Consider the following 13,289-nt stretch of genomic DNA (forward strand, 5'->3'; position numbering starts at 1 on the left):
ATATCCTTGCGATCTGCATGTCTGTGGGTCTATTGAATTAGATGGTAATGGTATTCATAAAGGTAGGTACTGACCATAATCACAATTATAAGAACAATAATACAAGAGATGTTGAGTCACAGATTAGAATGGATGATTATGAGCAGGACAAGCCGACCCGACATCGAGGAAATGAAATCGTCGGTGAGACTGTCTATGGGTCGTCTACAGCTTGGATAATATCAATTTACTGAGAACCATGCAAAACTCTCAAGATTTTAGTCTTCCAACAGGTAAACCAAACTCATGGGGTCCAGTTAAATGAATTTTTCTGGTGTAGATGGTAGAGACTATAATTTGTAAAAGAAGGTCTCACTGTAATCTGTTTCTAAAAGCCACCACACAAAGGACTAAATGGTGGGCTCAAGGAAGATGTCGAAACCATGGTCATTTATAAATGATTTAAACATGGAGTTAAAGTTAGATTATTTTGGCAAAACAAGAAAGAAAAAGAGCAATGTTGCTTGAAGCACATATGGAAAAAGAAGGAAGTAATTACAGAAAGAGGGGGAAGCGAAGCAGACACCAAAGATCATTTCTAAGGAATAGACGTTTCCACAAAGAAAGTTTAATTGTACATAGTACTGTTGTTCTCTACTGATTGTTGAATGTTGTGTTTCAAATCGTTTAAGGTACCATCTTGGCATTAAGGTTAATCAGTGTAGAAATGGAAATAGAAAACGGAACGCTTATTTCCTAAGAATTACATAACTATGTAGTGTTTCTAACAATATGTCAAAATAGTCGATCAGTCTTAAAGTTGCTGATCGTTTCTAAGCATCCAAATATATTTGCATCCACGCCCTGCGAAAAATACTTACGGATTCTTGATCTCCTTCCAAGGCTTTAATATCTCTGTGCTGCAGCGCTGCTCGCTTTAAGACTGATGATAAACAGATTGGTATCACAGTTGCAGGAGGTCCATCTGTCACTGAGCGACTTCTGTAGTTCCATCGCTTTTGAAGCTGCTGTGTTGAACAAATTAAAATTCTCAATCAATTGCAGCAATTATCATCATAACCACAGACTTGCCAATGCACCTAAAAGAATCTTCCCACCAAAACAAATAAAAAGAGAAGAATGAGGTTTTTGGAGAACCAGGGCCTTATTTATGAAAAGGTTCTATTGTCCAGTCTTATAGTAAAACAGGATTCATTGATGTATCTGCTCAAATTAGTGAGCAAAATGTAATTCAACTTACCAGTCGAATCACCAAAGCATTGGCTGTAATCAAGTTTGCTCCCTAAGCATATCCAGTATCTGCTTGAAACCAGCATCCCTCTTTTTCTCAACTGAACCATCTTCTGAGCTTTGCTTACTCTCGTTGTCATTATACCTATTAGACTGTGACCCTCTAGATTTTGCAAAAGGAATACTCATCGAGTCCGAAATCCGTGAGTAATCATTTGATCTGGAGTTCTCAATACCTCCAAAGCGATCTTCTGACGGTCTGGACCCTCTGGATTCCTGGCTTCTAGTTTCATAGGCATCTCCTCGACTCCCTCCATATTGACGTTCACTGGAGCTCCCTCGAGACCCACCGTAACCACCGAATTGACGTTCACTGGAGCTGCCTCTTGAGCCCCCATGACCACCGAATTGACGTTCACTGGAGCTGCCTCTTGAACCTCCATAACCACCGAATTGACGTTCACTAGAGTTCCCTCTTGACCCTGAGTAACCTCCAGGTTGGCGTTCACTAGAGTTTCCTCGAGACCCTGAGTAACCTCCATATTGACGTTCGCTGGAGTTCCCTCGAGACCCTGAGTAACCTCCATACTGACGTTCACCTGAGTTTCCTCGAGACTCGGAGTAATTTCCAAATTGGCGGTTCATTCCTGATCCTGAGTCACTATACCTTCCATAACTTCTCTCATTCCCATCCATGCTACCTATACTACCTGCGATGCTTGGAAGCTGGTAACAGAAGTATAAACTAGTTAGAGAATTATCGCTCTCATTTTGCAGAATCCATGCAAATTACAAGTTCAGTTTTAATGCACTTCTTAAGATACAGTGGTATTTATCAGCCACTACAGTAGCTAATTCAATTCCATTTTGTAAATCCACGACAACCCCTTGAGACAATCAGATGTTGTGATGTATGGAACTCGCCAAGTTGACTCAACAAGAAAAAGAAGCATACCTCCTTAAATTTACAGCCAAGGTCACGTTCTATAGTGGTGACGGAACGGCGCTGGGCCTTTGTATACATAAGAATTGCAGTACCCTTTTTTCCTGCACGACCAGTCCGACCAGATCTGTGAACAAAAATTTCGGAGGTATTGGGGATTTCAAAGTGAATGACCTGCACATATTTGTTTAGTATGAATAAGCTGAAACACAACAAATACGACTGCAGCTCAAACAAAAAAAAACACATTCTGTTTTAGAGAAGGCAAAGACTGGTAGGTACTGCCTTACCAGGTCAACATTAGGGATGTCAAGTCCACGAGCAGCAACATCTGTAGCAACCAATACATTAAACCGTCCATCACGAAAAGCAGCAAGAGTTTTGTCCCTCTGGAACTGCTGCATGTTTCCGTGCAATGCTTTGCTTGAAAGAGCACCCCCCATAGATCTCGAAAGTTCTTCAGCATCTTTTTTAGTCCTCGTGAAGATTATGCTTTTACCTCCTTGCCCGTACGTCTGCCAGTACAAAATTTGTTTGAAATGAATAAACCCAGAAAGTTAAGCAGAAACATTCGTGCTGGTGGAGCTGGTCAACTACATATAAGGTGGGTGATAATCAAGAGGAAAAAAAATAGCTATCCAGTAAATAAACTCACAAAAAAAAAAATCAAAAAAGAAAGGCTAAACCAATGCATTTTCTACAAGATATTCAAGTTGTGGTATTGTTCAACTGATTAGCTGCATCCTATCGTCTGAACGAAAACTATGTCTAACTTATTTGATATTAATGAAACCTAAAGTCCTCATCTTCCATGAAGCTAGCAATTAAGATTGAAATCTTTGAGCAGACAGGGACAATGTAGAGGTCCCATATTACAGATGGCATAATAGGGAGAAATCAATATATGACGCTGATAATGCATTTATAAACATGCAAAAATAGTAAAATACACAGACCAGAGAATGGAACGTGGAGACGTATCATTTATTCATGACTTTTAGTAGAAGCTATGAACTTACAGCTCTCAGTGATGAAAGCTATGAACTTACAGATATCAGTGACGAAAGAGTATTTTCCTTCCCAGAGTTGGATGACACGATAGAGAAGAGGGAGATACCGTCAGCCAATTTTTGATGTGAATCACCCACCTGCATGGAGATACCGTCAGCCAAATTATGTGATTAAAGTCTAAAATTCAAGTGAACTTCAATTCGATGTTATACAAAGTAATGAATATGACCTATGTAGAAGGAACATATTATACAGGGTGTAATAAATAACTTACAAGGTCAACTACTACAGGTTTGTTGAGATATTTCCTTGAAAGCTCATTCACCCATGAAGGCATTGTTGCTGAAAATAACATGCATTGTCTTTCTTCAGGTAAATAATTCAAAATGCGTTCAACATCCTCCTGGAAACCAACAGCCAACATCTGATCAGCTTCGTCCAGCACAACAAACTTCACTTCAGACAGATTGAGGGCACCCCTTTCAACGAGGTCAATAATTCTGCCAGGTGTGCCAACAGCAATGTCTATGCCCATCCCAAGTGACCGAATTTGGTTAGTGATTGGTACCCCACCGTAAAGGCAAGCACTACTCAGGTTGGGTGCAGATTCTTTGAACTCTTTCTGCACTTGCCGAGCAAGCTCCCGAGTAGGGGCCAAGACGAGTGCACTAGGAGAACGCCTTTGCCTGCAGCATAAAAAAGACAGCAGCTGATGTGAAACAATGTTTACCCACGCCTCGTGATACATTATGCTTATTTCATAAAACATTCACAGGACGAAACATAGAGCATTAACGGGAAAAAATAATATTAAGGCTTCAACCAACTTTTAAATTTATGGAGAGGCTCTCTAAACTCCAGACTGTTATAGGCAATTAGGACGTAATAGTAGGAACAATGAAAAACAATGGAAAATCTAACCATTATGCTGCAAAAGAAATAGTATGGTTAAGACCAAAAACAAACCTGCGAGGAGAACGATTTCGAATAATCTTATCCAAAATGGGAATACCAAAGGCAAGAGTCTTTCCAGATCCAGTAATAGCTCTTCCAATCATATCACGCCCTGCCATGGCTGGTTCCAACACTGCCCTCTGATAGAATTTGACAGAAAAGAGTAAGCACACCAAACAAAAACTCAAAGGTTCTTTCATATTCATGGCCTGCAAAAACTTACATAAGTAATTCAAAGACCCAGTTCTCCTAAACCTCTTTCTAAGAAACCATTTCTTTGCAGCAGACATCAAGATAACTTTTTTACTACAAAATTATGCATTTCATGCTAAAGGAAACATCTTTCAGTTTTTCCATATGCACCAAACAACAATATCTAAAATTTCAATGAATTAGGTTTAGTTACAAACATGTCTACTCAATTATACATTGGAAATGCCAAAGCTTTCACACGGAAAGACAAACCTGAATGGGAAAAAGCTGTGTAATTCCACGTCTAGAGAGCGCGGAAACAATCTCATCCGAAATTCCAAGCTGGGCAATATCCAGATTCCCACCACCATCACCACCACCGCTGCTACTACTACTTCTACTACCACTACTTCTTGAAGTACCATTACCAGCATCAAAAGAAGCACTGATTTCAGCAGAAATTGGGTATCCAACAACTGACGAAGAAGAAACATAGAAACAAGTCCTACGTTTGTTGTTGTTACTATTGACGGAAATGGAAATTGAAAGTGGAGAAAAGTTGCAGAGAAGAGAAGAAGAAGATGTAGCAGATAGATTAGGGTTTTTATGGAGGAAAGCTGTTGATGGAAGTGGAGAGAATAAGAGGGAAGAAGAAGCCATTGTTTACTTTGGAGGCCAAATAGTGAAGAATGACCTGAAATGAAATTGTGGGTTTAGGATTTGGTTTTAATGGTCGAGAAACCAAAACGGACCCGAATAATCCAAATAAGAGTAAATATCGTCTTTTGACGTATCTCTCCCGAGTCGCGTGTCTCATCTCCCGCCACTGGAAAAGTATTTGCTATTCTTATATTTTTATTTGTACAAGCCTATGCACACCAACGATGCGCCTGTCCTTTCACTCAGCTGTAATACTCTTGGAAAAGGCTATCGGCCGGTCGCCATTATTGGGATATTTATATCAGGTCATTTTTTACTATTCATGCTGATATAACAATTACAATTATTGAAATGTAAATCTAAGAACAAAGCTAGAAAAACTACTTAAAAACACAACAAAATAGAGGCTATTTCTTAAGATTGCAACGGAATAAGAGAGTAAATTATCAAAGACTAAGGAGGCTTCATCAACGATCAGAATGATTGCCAACACTACAGATAAACTGCATGAGAGCAAACCAACACCATACGATAAATCTATCAAGGTAGTTGAATGCCCGGACGACTTGGAGGAAGCAATGAATTGCAACCTACAGGAACATCGACTCACAGCACATCGGACCCAAGCCCTTCAATGAGTAAAGTGGCTTAAGGAAAGATTGTCACGCTTCTTAAATGAAGAATAATGGAAATAATATTAATGAAAATCCACAAAAGTAGCAGTAGAATCGGCCCCGAGAGAAATTGAAGAAAGTACTACAAAGTTTCACAAATCAACAAACAAATAACCTATATAAGAAACCAAAAAATCCTCAAGAAAATAGTTTTTCCATATCCAAACAGACCCCTTGTGACCATCAACAGAATACCTCCTACACTTGTACTACATTTATATGTACTTACTGCTCAAGCCCTCGCTGAAGGAGTAAATTGGTTTAAAAGTCTTATGTCGAAGTATATCCAGCGGCTTAATTCTGAGAGTATTCAACTCTGGACTAGGTCCCGGGTTTTTCTGCATTTGCGGTTTCCTCGTTAACAAAATCTTGTTGTGTCTTTTACTTTCCTTTCCACAATTATAATTGTTGTTATTGAAAAAGCGGGGGTCTAACAACCACACCCAATATTTCGCTTAGCAATCTGTATGGACAACTCCAATATAATTCCAAGAGAATCAACTAGACAGTCAGACTCAATCAATGAATATATATCCAAGAGTTGTATCTCAATTTCTCAATTCAATCCGCAATCAAACAAATAGGAATTTGCGAGCCCGATTGAATATAAGAAATAACTTGGACGATATCAAAAACCAATATCCAAGTGTCAATCAATTTAATCAACAACCAAAGTTTGGATTCACGATTGATTGAACTTACTCACAACATGTGATATTTCAATTATATAAACAAATATAATGCGGAAAAGAAATAACACAGACACCAGAAATTTTATTAACGAGGAAACCGCAAATGCAGAAAAACCCCAGGACCTAGTCCAGATTTGAACACCACACTGTATTAAGACGCTACATACACTAGCCTACTCCAAGTTAAATTCGGATTGGAATGTAGTTGAGCCCTAACCAATCTCACACTGATCAACAGTTGCGCTCCTTACGTCTCTGAATCCCAACAGGACCCTACGTACTTGATTCCCTAAGCTGATCTCACCCACAAGTAAGAGTTGCTACGACCCAAAGTCGAAGACTTGATAAACCAATCTGTCTCACACAGAAAAATCTATTGTATAGATAAATCTATCTCCCACAGATAAACCTATGAGTTTTGTTCCATCTTTTGATAAATCAAAGTGAACAGGAACCAATTGATATACCGGACTTATATTCTTGAAGAACAACCTAGAAATATCAATCACCTCACAATAATCTTAATCGTATGGTAGCGAAACAAGATATTGTGGAATCACAAACGATGAGACGAAGATGTTTGTGACTACTTTTTATCTTGCCTACCGGAGAATCAATCTCAAGCAAATCTTAGAGAAGATAGTACTCAATACGATAGAACATGGCAAGACCAGAACACGCAACTACAGAGAAAATAGTTGGGTATGGCTTTAAATTCCCAATGAAGTCTTTAAGTCGTTAACCTACAGGATTTCGTGAAAAACCTAAGGTTAAAGGAGAATCGACTCTAGTCGCAACTAATATCACACAGAAGGTGTGGGGATTAGGTTTTCCAGTTGCTACAGTTCTCCTTTATATAGTCTTCAAATCAGGGTTTGCAATCAATGTTACCTTGGTAACAAAGCATTCAATATTCACCGTTAGATGAAAACCTGATTAGACTCAAGCTAATATCTTTCAACCGTTAGATCGAACTTAGCTTGTTACACATCAATGAAAAGTGACTTTATTTAGATATGAGTAACTGTACCTAAACGTGTGCACCTTTTTTGGCTCAACAATAGTTAACCGAAGTTAGCTATATGAACACTTTCATGTCAACCTTATTCATCTTAACCATAACTAGTTCAAATGACTCAAATGAAACTAGTTCTAGAGTTGTTCAATTGTTTATATTCTCACGGAAGTATACAAGACACAATTGAAGCAAAATCGATTTTGATTCACATGAATCAAGTCATGAACATTATAGCCACGGTTTGCAAAATATTGCATTCCTTAATATATAAATGTAATATTTCATGAACAAACCGATTTTAGAACATTATCCACTTAGTTATGCATACGGATACGTGTACCTAAATGGCCGGACTAATTTTGAGTTTTTCCAGTACGCCAACTGGTACGCATACCTTCCAAACTCAGCAGAGATTCCCGGACCTGAACCTTATGCCAGTACGCGTACCAGTATGCATACAAGGTTCCCGGACTTTCACAAAACCAACTAGTACGCATACGGGTATGCATACCATGGTTCCCGGACTTGGATTACATATATGCAAGTACCCATACTATGCTTATATCCAATTGTTCTAAGCTCTCATTTCAACCATTGAAACATTCTTGGAAGACGACAATAGCTGTCTCACACAAACTATTAGCTTTCTATCTTAATCCGAGACTTAGTTATAAGTAGACTATAAATCAAGACTTATAGTTTTGACAACTAAACTTGACAACAAGCTTGAGATAGCAACACTTGCGAGTTCGATCGAGCAGTGCTCTAACGATCTCCCCCTTTGTCAAATTTAGTGAAAAAACTATCAATACATATAAAATACAAAAGAAATAAACTTTGTAGCTTGATCGAATTTTAGATAGTGGTAAATAAGGTTGTCGTTCACTCGGACTTTGTTGAATTGATTCTAGGCTTAAATGTAAAAATACTAAAAATAAGAAATTATATACAAAATATTGTCACAGATGAAGAATTTACTGGGACTCAGGATTTGATTGTTTTTCATATTCAAGTGGTTCAGAAAATAATCCTAGGCAATTATAGCTCAAAATAAAAGTAATATTAACTTTATTCTTTGCCAAAGTAGATTTCATAAAACATTAGTTGTAAGTTGTGAGCATGACGCATCAAAATTAATTAAAACTAAGCATGCGACATCAGACAAAATAACAAATAATTAATATAAATCATAAAACAATTAAATCTATGCAAATAGTTATAAAAGAATTAATTTAATTACCACATGGGTGAAAAACAACTTCCTCCGTTGTCCCAGTGATGGGTTCTAGCTCCGCATGGTGAAAACACACTCAAAAATATAACTCATAGCTCAAATGATGCTTTTATAGATGAAAAAATAATGAAAACAGAAGGTCGCAACGCTTTGTTGGCGTTACAGAAACTACTGTTACAATTACACTTCTGAACAATTGTTGCAAGGAAACAGTTACAATATACGATAAAAGAATAGTGTTGTTGTCACTGTTTATATGTCGCTGCAAAGACTGTTGCAAAACCGTGAATAAACCACAGTTTATTAACGACCGGCTTTGACAGCTTATTGTTCTTCATCTTCTTCTCTTCCTGCAGGTGTAGAAAGCTCTGCAACTTCTTGTTTTTCACTCTGTTCTCGCCCCCAATCACTCCATAACCTTCCTCCTGCTTTCACAATCTCTTTTATACTCAACAGACCCATCCAATCTCCACAATAACTCAATATTATTCGAGAATATTTTCTTTATTTTTTTTCTTCAAGTCACGGGATTTACTTTCTTTTTATTTCTTCTCACGCATCTGTTTGCGTTGAATTCTTCCAAGCACGTTGATTACTCGTCTCAGATGACGCTAACACGCAACAAATATACGCTAACTTCCCAAAACAACACCTTCCCGTTGAAACAGAATATCTGCGGTTTATCTTCTTCCCTTTAAACTTCCAAAGCCAACAAGAATTCCCGATATATCTTCTTTTATGTTCTACACTTCCACACTTCTCTGAGTTGGCAAAGAAATCTATTTCAATCAATAAAATATAATCCAGAGAGTAAAATCTTCTCTCACAGTTCTCGTATCTCCCATGATCAAACCAGAATATCAAGTATTTATCACGTGAAATCTTCTTATTTTATCGATTTTAACTTGCATACCATTCCTGTTTTAATGCAACAGGATATTCCCAAATCAATTCCAGCGAAAAATCCCAACAAATCAGCCCAGAAATCAATACAGGAAGTTACGGAATCTGAAATTATTTTCCCGCCAAAATGTATTCTTTAAATAGTGATGAAGATGGTGATGATTGCCCCTTATCCAGTGATAGGGTGCGGTTAGCAATTGGCGCTTGGGGTGCAAATAGTAATTGAGGTGCCCCTTAGTAGTTGAGTGCCCCTTATCCAAATTAGGGTTTCGTTTAACATGTGTCATCCAGGGTACAAAAACCACTTTTCGAGCAACTTTCTCCATAAGAGCTTATTTCACAAAAACACCTACAAACAAGTTTATTAGTGATAAAATAAGTCCCCGCTAATGTATTTATGGGTGAAAGTGCTTCGTACTTTCGTGCTCATCATAGCTCTCATTCCAAATGCTTGATTTCCTTGGTTCTTCAACATTACTCAAAATCTTCGTCAGTTCCAAGTACTTCAGTGATTCTGACTGTGTTCAACTCAACATCATAGTTGTTGAAGATCCACAACCATAACAATGAGAAAATAGTAGCTCTCAATCTTTGTTATACAGTGTCATAGTATTATTACACCACATCAAAGTTCAATCGTATCACAACTTTGACAACAATACTATGGTGATATGTATCACTGCCGCTTAGTCAATACTTCATCTCCAATGAAAACCACTCCCCCTTACATAATGATCCGCAAACCATATGTATTTGTAGTGTGAACCACACATTAATTCTCCCCCTTTTTGTCAATAAAATTGGCAAAGGTACGAAAACTAGTACAAGATAACTCCTACGAAAACCACTCCCCCATACTAGTGGGATCCTAATGAAATTTCCATAGAGATACTTCATGAACAAAAGAGAACAACATATCAACTTTGTTTAGATGCAATCATATAGCCGCAACTAAATGCATTCATCAAGGAGTTTATAAAGATACAAGATAACTCCTACAATATTCCACAGCCGCACTCCCCACAAAGATTTGACAATTAAGCACAAGTTCAATTAAGAACTCTCCCCCATTAAAATGTCATTCCCGAAAGAACAACAAGAGCGACCTTACTTTCACAAGAAAAGAAGGATTTCTTTGGACATTAACAAATCACATGAAACATGAATTTGTATCCAAAAATACTCAATTAAATTAACCACAAGAGAGCCCGATTAATTTAATCAGAAATGCTCACATAAGAGGACTTACGGAGTCGCACAGTATTTACACAAAGATGTGGATTAGGGAAAAACCAATACTGCGGAATATTCAAAGATTCGTACTATGTTTCATCACTATTTGCATAGAGACATATAATAGACTTAATCTTTGTATACAAAATTTCATCCTATCTTCCATCAATATTTGCATAATGACATAATAGGATTAACTTTTGTTTGTCAAAAGTTCATTCAATCTTTAATCAATATTTGCATAATTACATATGAAAGAATTAAATTTTGACATATATGGGACAATCATAGTTCACGGACGCAAACACACATATCTCATAACAAGTTGCAATATATGAAACCATAAAGATTAATACTGCAAAATCATCTTCCAAATAAACTTAAGATGAAAATCGTTGGAAATAGGTTTATGTACTCACAATAATGGCTATTCCAAACCCTTGTTATCCTTCTTAAAACACAAGAATAAATTCTCATAAGAAGTTTCTTAGACAAAATAAAATAACTCTAAAAACATAGTCATCAGACAGAATCAACAACCAGAGATCGAACACAGGAAAGTTCATCAGTTGATTTCTTCAGTTCGTTTTTCAGAAATTCAAGATTCTTTGTTGCAATTCCAAGTTGTTCACGAACGACCTCAAAATCTCGAAGAAGATTTCATGCCAGTTGAGATGACATTTGAACTGGAAGTAATGATCAACATCATGATAGCAAGTTATGAAAACAGGGTTGTCGTGAAACTCAATAACCTTTCCCTGTTCAGCTTTGTCTTCTTTTTTGCTTCCTTCCATTGTGCACGCCACAAAGAAAAAGAGACCTTTTGACGTTATAGAACGTGTATGTATCAGGAGAAGAAAAACATGATACATATATATGAGTGCATCATAGGGAAACCCTAAGGATACTCGTTCACGTTCGGTAAAGGTCAGGTGCACGTACGCTCAAGGTTGCGAACCAGGTTCAAAACCAGGAGCGCAATGGAGCCTAATTTAGAAGTAGTTTTGATAAAAAAATCAAAGACAAATTCTAAGCATATTGACAGACAGTCTGAGCTCAAAAGAGTATAAGATAATTGGTGATAACCAAAAATACACTCATCAATAGGAAGAAAAATAAGGGTTTTCAAGGTAGGCAATAAATAAAGTATTCTCGAAGAATTATTGATCAATTATATTACAAAATGTGATAATGTACTGGAGCAGAGCTCAACATTCAGATGATCATTTTATCGAAAACAAATACTGACAATAATAATACAACAAAGACCACTTTCTCAAGACAAGAGAGTTTCTTGAAAATTATGAGCATCCTCCCACAGTTTCAAGAAGGATGCTCTCACTTTTTGAGCAGTCAAGTTGTAATTTGATGAAAATATTTTTCATCAAGAATATTATCATTTTCCCTTTTACTTTCTTGAGGATTTTCAGAAACACCAATAGGGTTAGTCAAATGAAAATTAACAAGAGGAGGGGAAGAGATACCTGACACTGTTGCCTTCTTAATGCTGTGTTTGAGTCTATTTATACTTATTTTGAGCCCCGAGACATGATTATTGATGTGAATGTAATCTGGAGTACACATTTTAGATTCAGCACTTTCCTCAGTGAGAGGCACGAAGTTTGATCTTTTCTTCTTCCTTCGATGACTATTTCTCTTCACAGAGCAAATTGAAGAATCAGATGTCCATATGACATTCTTCCCTTTAAAATTGTAAACAAACTTTGTGTCATATTTACAATCAATGATTGGCTCATCACAACGCTTTTCTTAATTGCAGACAAGGCCTTTTACTCCAGCAAAATGAGAAGGAGGTTTGATTACTTCTTTAGACATCCATACAAGAATATTATAAAGTTTTTCATTCCGCAGTCGAAAACGACATCTCCTTTCAGGTGACCTTTGTTCCCGCAATAATAACAATTGAAAGGAATGTTTTTGACAGTTCTCATATGAGCGGTTTTAAAATGTGGACAATCTTTGTTCATAGGAGCATCAGCTGCTGAAGGAAGTTTTTCACTTTTGATGTCAGTGAAATTTTCACTTGGGAATTTGTCATTATCACAGAAAAAATTGATCTTACTAGTACTCGGAGTGTCTATTACTTTGTAGCCCAGACCACGTGTATCAAGGTGTTCTTTACATGCTCCCGGCATAGTGGATAATTTTGTAGAGCTAGCATTGAATCTTTTAATATTCTCTTCCAGTGAATTGACTTTATCAAGAGCAGCAACAAGATCAACCCCTAATTTTTTTTCTCTGGCGAGAAGGCTGATTTCTCTGACGTTGAAACATTTTTGTTGAGATTCATCTCTTGATTCAGTTTCTTCTGCAAGTTTTTCTTTCAACACAAAGAGATTTCGACGAAGATTATCACATTCAGAATTCTTTAAACGCACATCTTCTTCACGATCTTTAAGAATAGATTGTAAGAGTTTGTAAATACAATTATATCCCTTAAAAAATTTCTCAATTTCCTGTTTTCTTGACAGAAAGGAGCTAGATATTTAGCCAAGCAAGCTGTTGACTTCTTTTTCTTTAAGAG

General features: G+C 37.1%; 1 protein-coding gene across 3 annotated transcripts; it reads right to left on the minus strand.

The window, feature by feature from the left end:
• Positions 1-571: 571 nt before the first annotated feature.
• LOC113346641 (DEAD-box ATP-dependent RNA helicase 9, mitochondrial-like) lies at positions 572-5,036 on the minus strand. Of its 3 annotated transcripts, none has more exons than XM_026590118.1 (8): positions 4,604-5,036; positions 4,151-4,278; positions 3,459-3,870; positions 3,223-3,321; positions 2,464-2,688; positions 2,186-2,347; positions 1,241-1,956; positions 572-1,079 (listed from the first exon to the last, which is right to left on the minus strand). In XM_026590118.1, exons 1-7 carry the CDS (start codon positions 4,988-4,990, stop codon positions 1,270-1,272), a joined length of 2,100 nt encoding a protein of 699 aa, XP_026445903.1. In that variant the 5' UTR covers positions 4,991-5,036; the 3' UTR covers positions 572-1,079; positions 1,241-1,269. The 3 variants fall into 3 exon arrangements, with proteins under 3 accessions (XP_026445903.1, XP_026445902.1, XP_026445901.1); XM_026590117.1 differs by having other exon boundaries at positions 572-1,004; positions 4,604-5,035; XM_026590116.1 differs by having other exon boundaries at positions 572-1,007; positions 4,604-5,035.
• Positions 5,037-13,289: the final 8,253 nt, after the last annotated feature.

Source organism: Papaver somniferum, chromosome 2 (genome assembly GCF_003573695.1).
Source record: "Papaver somniferum cultivar HN1 chromosome 2, ASM357369v1, whole genome shotgun sequence".
Classification (NCBI taxonomy): domain Eukaryota; kingdom Viridiplantae; phylum Streptophyta; class Magnoliopsida; order Ranunculales; family Papaveraceae; genus Papaver; species Papaver somniferum.

Excerpts from the sequence above, each read along its gene's own strand:
- LOC113346641 (XM_026590118.1), bottom strand. The coding sequence starts at position 4,990 with ATGGCTTCTTCTTCCCTCTTATTCTCTCCACTTCCATCAACAGCTTTC. Across the intron at positions 3,871-4,150 it reads CGAAATCGTTCTCCTCGCAG|GCAAAGGCGTTCTCCTAGTG; the intron begins GTTTGTTTTTGG and ends TTTATGCTGCAG. Across the intron at positions 3,322-3,458 it reads AACCTGTAGTAGTTGACCTT|GTGGGTGATTCACATCAAAA; the intron begins GTAAGTTATTTA and ends ATCTCCATGCAG.